The following is a 12,813-nucleotide window of genomic DNA, read 5'->3' on the forward strand; positions in this document are numbered from 1 at the left end:
TGAAGGTCTGCAGACTAGAAAGGTGTTATACAGACCATTTACAAATAGTGCTACCGTTGACGATGTTCGCTCTTTGTTTTTGAATGGTTATTAATGGTAGACAGGACAATATCTGAGTACCCAGTTCTCTCTCTCTCTTGCTGTGTGTCTGTGTGTGTGTGTGTGTGTGAACACAGACTGCAGGTTTGTGTTACTGAATGTGCTAATAGTATGTTAAACTCAATCTCCGCCCAGACTACATCCTCCTACATGCTTCTTCTTCAGTGGAGCAGCTCAGTAACTGAAGCCTCGGCTTCTGCGTGCGGCGGAAGAGCGGAACAGACGGAGGAAGAAGAGGGAAAAGACAATAGGGAAACCCTGGAAAGAAAGTTAGTTAGTTAAACGATAGTTTTGGGGGACTCCTATTTTTAACCAAGTCCATATTCCTAGACTGTCGGTGCACCGGTAGAACTTGAGCGACGTCTTCATAAAAAGATTCACAAACGGCGTGAGTGAAGTCTATGCTGAATTTTGGTGATGAGATCCAGACGGCGCGTGAGTGTTAGAGTGTACTTCATAAAGCAACAAAACCTCATGAAGAAGTGCTACACATAAAGTCCAGCTGCATGCTGAATTTAAAGGTGGGTTCACACACAGTTCACTCAATAGCTGTAGTTCCTACATCGTTTTCAGGAGGGTTGTAATTATACAAAGAAATGTGTTTTATTGTCAAATGAGATGTACAGGGTTTACAATTTAAGTACAGTAGTTCATTATCTAAATAAAAAACTAATTTCCACATTATCACACCACATACATAAACAACTAACTGCAAATAATAAAAGAAAACAAGTCTGTTCAAGTATGATAATGCATAACAACTGGTCAAAATCTGTAGAACTGAGATATTTGAAGATGAAAATGCAACATGGCATTCTGCATGACCAGCTGATAAGGACCAATACACACCAATACAGACCTAAAAAGAACGATAGAACGATAGACAAAGGTTCATAAATGCACGTGAAAATATCTGAACACAGACTGCAGGTTTGTCTTAGTGTATCTTCATCATGTGATGATCATGAGTAAGGTATTTTTGGGTCTGGTGAATCTGCAGGTAACATGCAGATCAATGTCTACAATGTCTCTGCTGCTTCAGTTCACCTGTCAGACTGCATGCACAGGTCCAGTGCGGAGGTTCTGTGGGGCCCTATTTACAGAACTAGAATAAAGTGCCCTTTGAGTGCTTCCTTGTTTCCTTGAACCTCCCTTGATACTTTTCCCCTTGTATCCCAGTTTGCATTGCTGTCAACCTCAGCCTTGAATTTGGAAGTGATGTATTAAAAGCTGCATTGCAAAAAATATTAAAATGCATATACAAAACTCTCATATCATAGTGAAGTAGTAATAATATTGTATATTTGTATATTTAGGTCATTGTAATTATAGTTTTACCACTTACCATTGTTATTGCATTGTAGGGGAGGTAAAGGATCCAAATTTATATTTTATTATATAAGTTGCATGGTATAAAATAAACAAAAGGGGAAACTTATGAGCTGAAATATGTTCTACCAGTAACTGAATTTGAATCATTTACATCTGAATTTGTATTATTCAATTTGAATCATTGCACTGAAAAACTGAATCTGAATTATAATTTGAAATTTCACTTCTCACAATTCAAATTCCATTTTCTGTTACAAACATCCTGGTAGTTGAGGCAGAGAAATCGAGCACAGATACTCAGGACGCCTCTTCAGCCAATCAGCACCTATGCGCGCGCGTGTGTGTCCAGACACTGAAAATTTAAATTGAATTGTGAGAACTAAATTTGAATTGTGAGAACTGAATGTTCAGTTCCAGACTAATAAATTCTATTTCAAATTACAATTGAGATTCAGTTTTTCAATGCAATGATTCAAATTGAATAATACAAATTCAAATTATGTGATTTAAATTTTGTTTTTTAATGCAATTATTCAAGTTAAGCAATTCAAATTCAAATATAAATGATTCAAATTCTGGTGGAACATATTTCAGTCCATAGAAACTCTCCATACAAAACTTTAGGGCTTTTTGACAGTAGATAGTAGATATGTCAATATATTTTGCAGTAAAAATCAGGTTGCCTTCTTAGACTGTAGAAGGCAACACTTAGGCTGTGTACAGTTGGCTGGGATCAAGTACAGGTCTGTGACAGGCAGGAAGGTGACAGGCAGTGCATCCTTGTGACCGTCCTGTGTGGTCAATTGCACAATCACGTTATGTTTGAAAGGGCTATAATGTCAGACAGCGCCAACTGCAAAAAACATGACAGAGGAATGTTCTAAAGTAGCTAGCTGGCTATAGGCTACACCAAATGGTGAATATACGTACGGATTCTAACTTGCCTCTTGTATTTGGCAGCATCATGACTTGCACACAGATTTATGCTTCTTTTTAGGTGTAACTAACATTTGTTGTTGTTCATCTTATTCTTCTATATATTAAGGATAGATTAGTAGTTCCATTTGACTGTAATTACAACTAAAGCAGCAGATTGCCAAATCTGAATATAATCTGACAATTCATTCTCTTGGGACTCCACATTCTCAGAGTATATTTTAATGACAGCATCTGAGATCGGTTCTCCTGGAAGTGTTGGGCTGGACAGTCTTTAACTGATAGTGGTAGTGATAGTTAGCGAGTACTATAATCATTAAGAATAATGCACTGGGTACCAGGAATATCTGTTCAGGTCAATCTGGCCAGTAGGTGTTGTGAAGTTTATTGTGCAGGCCTGACTAAAAGACTGACTGGATGACTTTGTCTTCCTTTGGCTCTGATACTAATGGGGCAAAAACTCTAATGTTATACAACAAGAGAATTCTTCAACTTTCAGTTAAACATTATGCAAGAATGTGCCTTCATCTTGTTACCATGTTTGGCTTAGCACTTTAACTGAATGCTGTCAATAGGATTCAGTAGATCACTTAGTCTGGACAATTCAGAGGCTGTTTTCTCATCACAGCTGACACCACAGCTCCCTCTCTTTCTTCTATTGTTCATTGTCCAGGCCCACGGTATCTTCTTCAAAATGGGGGCTTTTTCCCCCCCCCATATAGCCAGATGAATTATTAATCTATGTCAGGCCGGACTCAAACAGGACTCTGGCGCAGAGGTGTCAATGAGCGTGTTTATTGAAATAACAGAAAACCCTCGACAGAGTGAGGCTATGGCAGGCTATAAAAAAAATAGGTCTAAACTAGGAAAAAAAATAAATAAATAAATAAATCATTCCAAAGGAGGAAAACTCTAAACTACTTTATGAAAGGTTATCAAAATCAAAATCACTCACCAAGAGGAAAATCAACAGGCTGCAAAACGTTAACTGAAAGCGCTCCGAAGGAGGCTGAAAAAGACTACAACACTATACACTAAGAAACAAAAGGACTAGACTAAGAATTTACAAAAAAAAAAAAAAAAAAAAAAAAAAAAAAAATCACTCAATCGAGGAATATAAACAAAAGAACACTCGAGCAACAAGGCTATGACTATGGATGGACAAGGAAACAAGGCTTTGTTGATCGATCTGATAACGAAACACTTTGGCACAAGACAAAGGGAGACACAGACAATATATACACAGGCTAATGGGGAACAGGTGGAAACAATCAGGGCGGGGAAGACAGTCAGACCGGTGACACATGAGGAAGGGCAAGTGACTTGAAACGAGAGGGCAGGTAAATATCAAAATAAAACAGGAAATGACGAGACAGAACAAAAACCCAACTTGACCTCACCGCGGTGTGACAATCTATTTTTGTTGTAATTCAACGTGGCACAACAGATTGTTCTTCTCAGGGACTAACCCCTAACCCTTTCTTTGAAAGGTCAGTGTTCATTTTATGGTGGTAAGAAGATGACTGACTAGAACATAATTTTATGTCCAATGGCCTAGTTTTGAGAACGATTAAAAGCTATGGTGTCATGTTTAAGTGACTTGTCATCTGGTTGTGTAACACTTCGGAAAGGGACATGTCTGGATTTGCTGTAAAGGAATGTAACACATTCATGTTGCCTCTGGCGAAATGCAGCAAAATACAATTATAACCAGTTGTCCATGTGGATAAACACTGGTTTCACCACCCTCTGCTCTTCATTATACCTGTGTCAGCATATCCTATATGTGTTAAGAGGGTTGTAGTGACTCCCCACTAGGGTTAACATTGCGGAGAGCTACTTCTTATCTTTTTTGAAAGGCTAGTAATGACAAATGCTAAATGGTGAGGTGATTTGTGTGTTCACAGAAGCTGATGTGAGCATTAAGAAGAACCCAGCATGGCCTCTCCACATCCACTTCTCTGTCATCCCTTGGGTGAGTCATTCAGTCGTCATATTGATGTGGGTATTTATTATTATTTTGATATATAGTATAGTTTATAGTTATATCTTTGGTACAGCTCCTGACATTAAATAGCCTTGCACCAAGTGGAGAACAGTGTTGAGTACTATATTGTTCTCCACTGGTTGTCTTTGACTTTAGAAAATGGATAAATGTCCAGATAAACATCTAAGTCAAAGTAACAAATGTCAAATCAATGTGGAAATGAGCCAACTGCAGAAAAATATAGGTGGAAGCCATTTATACTTTCCCTCGAGAGCAATAATTACAGTTGAGAAGCTGCATACTAAGATGGGATGCAAAATGGTGATGTAACTTACAGTAGTGGTTTGACTTGGAGATGGGGTGCTAGTTAAAGTGCAGTACAGGACAAGATTCAAAAGCACTGGATCCTACATTTCTCATAAAGCAATTAAATAGACTTTTTATTTTCTAAACTTTGACATTTTTCTGACACTGAAACCCAATGTCTCGAGTCAATGCAGAGATGGAGTGACTGTGGCCCAGGAATTAGAGCATGTCATCCACTAATCAGATGATCTGTGGTTTCATCCCTGGCTCCTCCAGTCTGCATGTGTCCTTGAGCTGCACCAAATGATATTATACAACTGCTTTTTACAGGCTGATTAGTGGTCCTCTGGATGTGAAAAATCCCTTTACAAAAGAAAATAGAGGTTCTATCATGGACTATGCTGTGATATTCTGTAACAAGGTAGACACATTTGCACAAAAATTATGTAAACAAATTTCTGGTCTAAATTCAACACATGCAGCCAGGCTCAGGAACTCGTTTGTAGGTGAAGCCTGACTCATTAATCCTCTGCTGTTCTAGGCAAAGAGCCTACCAGGCTTAGGAACCATATGTTGTCTAAGGGCCTAGCCTCTGTAAGTCATATGTTTCTAAGTCAACCTTGATATGAATATGTCAGGGAGTTCAGCACAAGCAACCAGGAGGACTGACATAGTGAACTCTGGATGTCTAGAAGTGATGGAAATATACTACAGTCAAAGAAAGGACACTGGAGGTGTTCAAGAACTATAAGCGCAAGGTAAAGATGAAGTATTGTTCATGGCCTAAATAACCTGCTTGAGAACCCCAGGGTAGAAATGATCTCCCGTGCACCCGTTGACCCCTGTTCTGCATTACTCTATGCATACGGTTTGAAAAAAAACATATATCTAATGAAATAATGTTGAAAAATAAGTTTCAACACAGGCGCCTGTGAAGACATAACCTCAAGGGTTTGTGTTTAAAGGCCATATGTTCTGAGTGTAACCTCTCTCTCTCCAATCCTCTGGCTGCTGTTTCCTATGCAGCAAAGTTAAACACTGGTCAACAAGCTGTTCAACATATTGTATTATCTTAAAATAATTGAGATGGATGGCCCGGCCTCTGACTCTTATGACAGTGAGTTTAAGATCTATAAAAAATAAATCACACCTTGTAGACACCCACAGTGTCAGATTGTTGGCTTCATCAGTATAAGTGTGGGAAGACCTGCTGAGGCAGTTTACTGCTCTTCAGGCTTACTGGAAGGCAAAGTACAAACAGCAGTCAGTTTACAGTACAGATGAAACATAAAGGGCAATTCACTTGTTTATTAAAATAATACTGAAGACCATGTTACATGCTGTAATACAAAAACACAGGTTAAAGAGCAGAGTGACTATATGTACAAACTCTTCACCTACATATGTGAGTAGTTTTGCTACAATAATGGCCCCATTCTTTTCGTTCAGCCCTGTGGGCAGCTGTGGCCACACCATCAACATTAAAATACATTAAAATTATTTATTGACAAAATGAGTGAGTGCGGATGAAGTGTGATCTCGTGAAGTTCTTAGGTCTAATGCTGCGTTGTGGGGAAGCTTCGGTAGGGAATCCGCTGTAGCACCTGGGCATGAAGGACCCCCCTGACAGGCCCTAGGAAAGAGAGGAGAAAAAGTGAAAGAAATGGGGTGGGCGGGAAGGGCGTGCAGAATACAAGCGTGAAGCGAACCAGAGGGTTAGGAGGGTATTTATAGGACTGTCAGAAGTTGCGCGGTTGAGGTGTGGACCGGCTCCCAAAATTATGCTTTAAGCTCCAATTCACTAGCATAGACCACACCATCAACAAGATATGTTAAAATTATTTATTGACAAATGAATGATTGTGGATGAAGTGTGATCTCATGAAGTTCTTGGGTCTGATGCTGCGGTGTGGGGAAGCTTCGGTAGGGAATCCGCTGTAGCACCTGGGCATGACGGACCCCCAAACCGCTTCTGGTTACTTGGAATGAGACAGTGTGGATCTGTGAAGACCTGAGTTCCGATCAAAGTCAGTGATGATCAGGGATGCTATGTGGAGAGCTAAAGTGACTGCTCAGGTTCTGAAGGAGTGACTGGAGTAGTAGACAGGAGAATGCTGGACAAGGAGATTATGTGCATGCGATTGTCCGGACTTGGAAGGAGTGGACGTAGGTTAGACTTTGAAGAGAAGACGTATGTAAACTGACCGGATTAACAGTTTGGTATGATGACACTTTAACTACTATAGAGTCATCTGGCAATTAAGATAAGCAGGTCTAACGAAGTGGGTCAATGTGAAGGGTAGAAACTCAAATGACCTGAGAAACCAAATAATTATGACCGTGTTGGAGCGACATGGAATGTATCGAATGGATGACTTGGACATATAGTGGGTTTGTGGAAAGGATTTCAAGCAGCTCTTGAATAAAAACGCTCTCTAGGAAGTGAAGTTTACAGAGAGTGAAGAGAAGTTAATGCTGCTAAGTTAACTAGAATGTGTGCGTGATGGCCAGAGTTAGAGACCAAATAATGGAAGGAATGATCGGGACATAATATGTGTTAAACGTATTAGTGTGTAACAGAGTGCCATATTAGGGATGGACGACATGGGCGGACGACGTGGACAGGCGTTGCAGCGACTTGTTGATTAGTGTATGAGGACAGACTTGCGAGAGCGTGGCAGAATAGCTGGAATACGAAATAGCTGTGCCTATTATGGGGTAGATTTCAGAAGCTGGGAAGCAACTTGGCTTTTACTTGCGAATTGTTAGGAACCCCCAAAATTGACGAAACAAGCAGCATCTTCATGGGTAAATGACCGGGCGGGAAATGGGCATGAAAGGCGCTGAGTGGAGGCTCGCTGGATTGACTAGCTTCTTAAAGAAGAGCCTTGTGCATGGAGGCCGCAGAGACGTTTTCCGCTTCTGTTGCTGGATCTGCTGGCGTGTGTTGATGGAAACTTTGGACACGACTGTCCTGATTTCGTCTGATTATCCTTCGATGGAAAGTGAGACAAAGTCCATGTTCACGATAGGGTGAGTAAATGAATGAAAGTTACTTGTAGACAGGTGGTAATGCGCTTCCCTGAGTGTGCTCGAGGTGGTGTGCCGTGTGTTTCTGAGTCGCGTGCGGAATACGAGCTTGAGGAGAACCAGAGGGTTAGGAGGGTATTTATAGGACTGACGGAAGTGGTGCGGTTGAGGTGTGGTCCGGCTCCTGAAATGACTCTTTAAGCTCCAACGATGTAATGTAAATGAAATGGCTTTGAGTTGAGAATCTGTGAAACAGGGTAGTACGAAGTATTAAATCACTTCCTTCTTTCCTCAGTGTCTTTATCTAATGGGGCATCACACATAGAGGAAGAAGAGGATGAGGAGCTGGGGGGGAAGTTTCAGTTTGGTGATGAGGATGACGTCGGGCCCCCAGAGATGAGTGACTGGAGCAAAGTCATAGCAGTGTCAAACCCTGACACTAAGACAAACAACCCAAAAACCCAAATCCAAGAGACAACAAGCCAGGACATGAATAGAACAACCAGTATAGGGCAAGTGGGCCAAGACTCCTTGGTGTACCATGAGTACTGCTCAGGTGAGGTAGCATGTACACAGATGGTATATGGCTGTATCACAATGAGGGTTTGTATGCTTGTAGATGGCATTATAATGTTATATAATTTTTTTTTTCCAGATATGGAGGTCAGGGAGTCCCCAGAGGGGTAAGTTATAATAAATAAGGTAGAATAAAATATAGCCTGTAAACAGACCACACAAAAATCTGTAAACCAAGCATAAAATGACCAGTATCTAAAATGTCATGAAAAATCAGCTTTGTGTGTACTGACATGCAGAAAACACATTTTGTACATTTACATCTTCTGGGTCTCCAATATTGTGTGCCACACAGCCCAGACATGGCAAAAAAAGACCAATCCAACAACAGATTGACCAACATGTATATGCAGTGGATATAATAGTCTAACCACATAGTTCTAAGCCCTCACACTCAATACCAGTTAAACTTAAGCGGAAAGTTAAATATTCCCCAGCTTTTACAATGCAATAAGCACATTATGTTTTTACACACAGTTTACACTGTTTAAAACTCACAATACATATATTCATACTTCATCTCTCCTCCTTGTCAGGTGATATGACTGCACACAAGATCTGCTGTACACTATCACAATTGTCAAGTTGTGGGTGACAAAGTTCATCTACCCCTTTTTACTGTCAGCATGTTAATATTGAGGCTTAGACTGACTCATTTTGTAGCTAGCCTCAAGTGGATGTTTGAGGAACACCACCCACTCCCACCCACCTACCCACCCGCCCCTGCTCTCCTAATGCTGTGAAAACAGAATCGTGGGTGCCATTCAAGACATTTTAAAGTGATAAGTATGAAAAGTTCTTTGAATGACCTTTAGAGTGACTTCTTGTTTCAGATGTTCCACCTCCTCTGATCTGGGAGTGACTGGAGAATCAGAGAGTTCTCGGAAAACAAGCAGTATTTATGAAGGTAAGAAATAAGTATCTGATGTGACAGCCATCAGATACTTAGCTGGATGTGGAGGCCAGCCTTGGAGCTCTGTACTAATCAAAGTGGGTGGGGGGGTCTGTGTTTGCTTGCAATCGGATAGCCCAGACATCACATCGGGCCATGGAGTGGCTCAGTGTGCTTTCAGAGCTCAGACTCAGATTAAACAAAGGTACCAAAGTAAACAAACTCACCTGCAGTGTTAGCTTTGGTAGTATCTAGCATATAGCAAAGTTAAGATGCTACATTTCAGTAAAGTTCTATCTTTTTATTTGAAGAAATGCAAATGAATGCCCTGTCGGGTTAGAATCAAGTTTTGTTTAGACAGTTATTATTTTCTTTCATTTCCTGCTTTCAGTGATATGAGGCAAATTTCAAATAGCTGGTAGCATTAGGAATAGCTAGCTGTCCTCCTTATCCTTGTAATGTACTTGTATGTGTGTGTTCATACACCCACACGAAAACATTTATTCTACCCTCTGAACAGTAGTTTACAATAAATCCAGTCATTTCATGTGGGACTTGTCTTTGTGTAACAAGTTATGCATAATTGTATTTTGCTAGTCCTGACAGGTCACAGTATGTGTATTTTAAACCTGTTCTTCAGGTTACCTATTTACGGAATATGGCAGAATTTCTTTTTCCCATTGGTGTATAATCACCTTGAAATATGAATTGCTATATTTGTTACCTTAGGGTTAGTAATGCTGTGGGTCCTCCTCTATAGATTCCACCATGTTGCACCACTATGTTTTTACATAAGCCTAAACTGGACAAACCAAGCGCTGGCTCTAGACAGGTCCTCTTTGGTTTTTCGTAGTTTTTCCTTCTAGCTAGAAGGAAAAGGGTGCAAAATTCTAGATGCCATTAAATGCTACACACTGATCCTTTAGTTCTCGCAATACTACCCTTTTCTTTAAACTTTTTATACCCGCCCCGATATTCCATCATAAATATAATGAGATGGGCGTGTTGGTTAGCTCAGTTGGTAGAGCATCCACCTAATATACGAAGGCTCAGTCCTTGCTGCAGCGGCCCAGGGTTCGAATCCGAACTGTGGCCTTTTGCTGCATGTCATTACCCATCTCTGTCTCTCCACATTCCTATCACTCTTCAGCTGTCTCTGTCAAATAAAAAGCTTGAAAAAGCCCCCCCCCCCCCAAAAAAAAATCTTAAAAAATATATATAGAATTAAAGCTGTAAGCAGCATTTGTCGGGCCCTCGCACGTGCACGGAGTTCGTTAAAATAGGCCACACACATTAGCCAGAATTGGGTGAAAGGGTCAAATCTGATGGAGCACACACCATTTTATCAAAATTCATAATTTTAATAACTTTTACTCAGGAAGTCTACGTGAATGCACCTACCAAGTTTGACGTTGATTGGATAAAAACCCTAGGAGGAGTTTGTTAAAATAGACCATATGCAAGGGGAAATTTGGATTAAATGGTCAAATTTGATGGAGCGCCACGCCCACACAGTTTCCTCAAAATTCATAAGTTTTATAACTTTTACTCAGGAAGTCTATATGAACACACCTACCAAGTTTAAACTTTTACTCAGGAAGTCTATATGAACACACCTACCAAGTTTAAAGTCAATTGGATAAAATCCCTAGGAGGAGTTTGTTCAAATATGACCCCTTCTCAACCAGCCCGAAACACCAAACATGACCCCTTCTCAACCAGCCCGAAACACCAAACATGACCCCTTCTCAACCAGCCCGAAACACCAAAAATGGTGATTTTCATTCTTAAATTTCTCGCTTCCTGTTCATTGTAGCCCATTGCTCCAAGAGACTTTTTTGCCATGTTCTACAATTCATCATAGCTTTCATAACTCTGTGTCCAGAACTGTGGCGGGGCTGCCTCAAAGAAAAGTTCAAGGGGGCGCTATAGAGCGCTTTTGCCCGGCCCCCTAAATAATTATGCAGCCGAAATTTGCATAGTATTGGTCTTAATAACCACAAGAAGTTTCAGAGAGCTCTGAAAAAGTACATGAAAGCCCAACACTTGAATTTCTGAGAATCATAAGCCATCAGCAGGTGCTTCCTGCCGATTTCGTCTTTGAATCTTTTTATGGATCGCCACGCCCACATAGTCATAATTTTACACCTGACTCTGGGGGGTAGGCAAATTTTCGTGAGTTTTCGAGTACATATAGTCTAAAATGCTATTTACTTTTAGGAAGAACAAGAAAAAAATAATAAAAAGAAAAAAAATAACTAGAAAAATTTCTAAAGAAATTTTGAGTGTGCCTGACTCTGGCCCTGTCGCCCCCATGCATTATTACTGACACTGCTCAGAAAATTCATTATTAATACAACAAGCTGTGTCATCATTGCCTTTTTATTGGGCTTTTATTTTGAAGGGACTCTTATTTTGAAAAACTTGTGTGTGTGTGTGCGTCTGCCTGTCTGTCTGCCTGTGTGTGGTCTGTCTGTCTCTCTATCTATGTGTTTGTGTTTTGAGAGACAAGGATAAAATGGCCAACATTAAAAATGTAGTCTTGATAGTCTGATATCATACAGAGACTTCAAAAAAGTTAGTTAAAGGCATGCTTGAGGTTGCCAAGCAACCAGGGTGAGCTGCAGGTCAGAGTAATTAGTCACAGGTCTGTGATTAATTACAGTCTGTCCCACTGAGATGCACAGTATATGTCTGAATGATCCCCCTCGAAGGTGGCCAAAAAAAACCTATAAGGTATGCCTCAAACCAAAATCTGAAATGACCAGAAGAATGCTCGTCTTGTGTATAATGTCTGTGCCAAGTTTCAGGCGAAAATTGTATAAACTTTGGCCGTAGGAGTCAGAGAAAGCACAGGTGCTCCCTGCTCCTTTCAGAAAATTCTCTGCTCCAAAAACCATGGGAGTGAATGAGGCTGTGGAGGGGGGTACTCGATCAATTAGCCTGTAGCGAGCCAAAACTATAAAAGAGACAGCTTCAACAGTGTTATCACTGCGATCACCTCGAATTTTCCTACATTTGAGGGGATAATCATGTCTGTAGCTGGGCATTTGAGGCCACGGTAGTCGAATACGTTTTATTTTTTCACTGAGCCGGTCGTTTTGATACCCGTTTTGTGTATGTGCGACAAAAACTCTGGGAGGAGTAGCGTGACAAAAAAAGGGCGTAAAAATAACTAGAAAAATTTCTAAAGAAATTTTGAGTGTGCCTGACTCTGGCCCCGTCGTCCCCATACATTATTACTGACACTGCTCAGAAATTCAGTACTAGAAAAGAAATTTTGCGAGTGACGAGTGGGCTTGTTGCTGGGGGTCTGTATCCAAAAAGCACACCTCAAACAGTCATTTTTAACATGTTTATTTAGACACAGGAGCAGCTAGCGCTTACGTGCTAGCAATTAACATTAGCATTTTTTGGTAGCAGTTAGCATTAGCATGTTAGCATTAGCATTTTAGCATTAACATGTTAACGATGATGGACTAGCAGTTAGCATTAGCATGTTAGCATTAGCATGTTAACATTAGCATGTTAGCATTAGCATGTTAGCATTAGCATGTTAACGCTGATGGGCTAACAGTTAATATTAATGTAACCCTTCTGAAGCAGAAAAGTATTAGTAATGATAATAATAACTTGAACTAATGGTCAGAATAAG

At 40.4% G+C, this 12,813-nt stretch overlaps 1 protein-coding gene across 1 annotated transcript in view; it reads left to right on the forward strand.

Moving 5' to 3' along the window:
* Positions 1-12,813, forward strand: part of LOC104930387 (rho guanine nucleotide exchange factor 10-like protein) — a 41,076-nt gene continuing 28,263 nt past the window's right edge. The window contains exons 1-5 of the mRNA XM_027286269.1: positions 1-620; positions 4,275-4,342; positions 7,986-8,246; positions 8,346-8,373; positions 9,100-9,173. Coding sequence (XP_027142070.1) covers positions 4,306-4,342; positions 7,986-8,246; positions 8,346-8,373; positions 9,100-9,173 — 400 coding nt within the window. The 5' untranslated portion in view covers positions 1-620; positions 4,275-4,305. The remainder of the gene's footprint in view (positions 621-4,274; positions 4,343-7,985; positions 8,247-8,345; positions 8,374-9,099; positions 9,174-12,813) is intronic.

Source organism: Larimichthys crocea, chromosome I (genome assembly GCF_000972845.2).
Source record: "Larimichthys crocea isolate SSNF chromosome I, L_crocea_2.0, whole genome shotgun sequence".
NCBI lineage: Eukaryota > Metazoa > Chordata > Actinopteri > Sciaenidae > Larimichthys > Larimichthys crocea.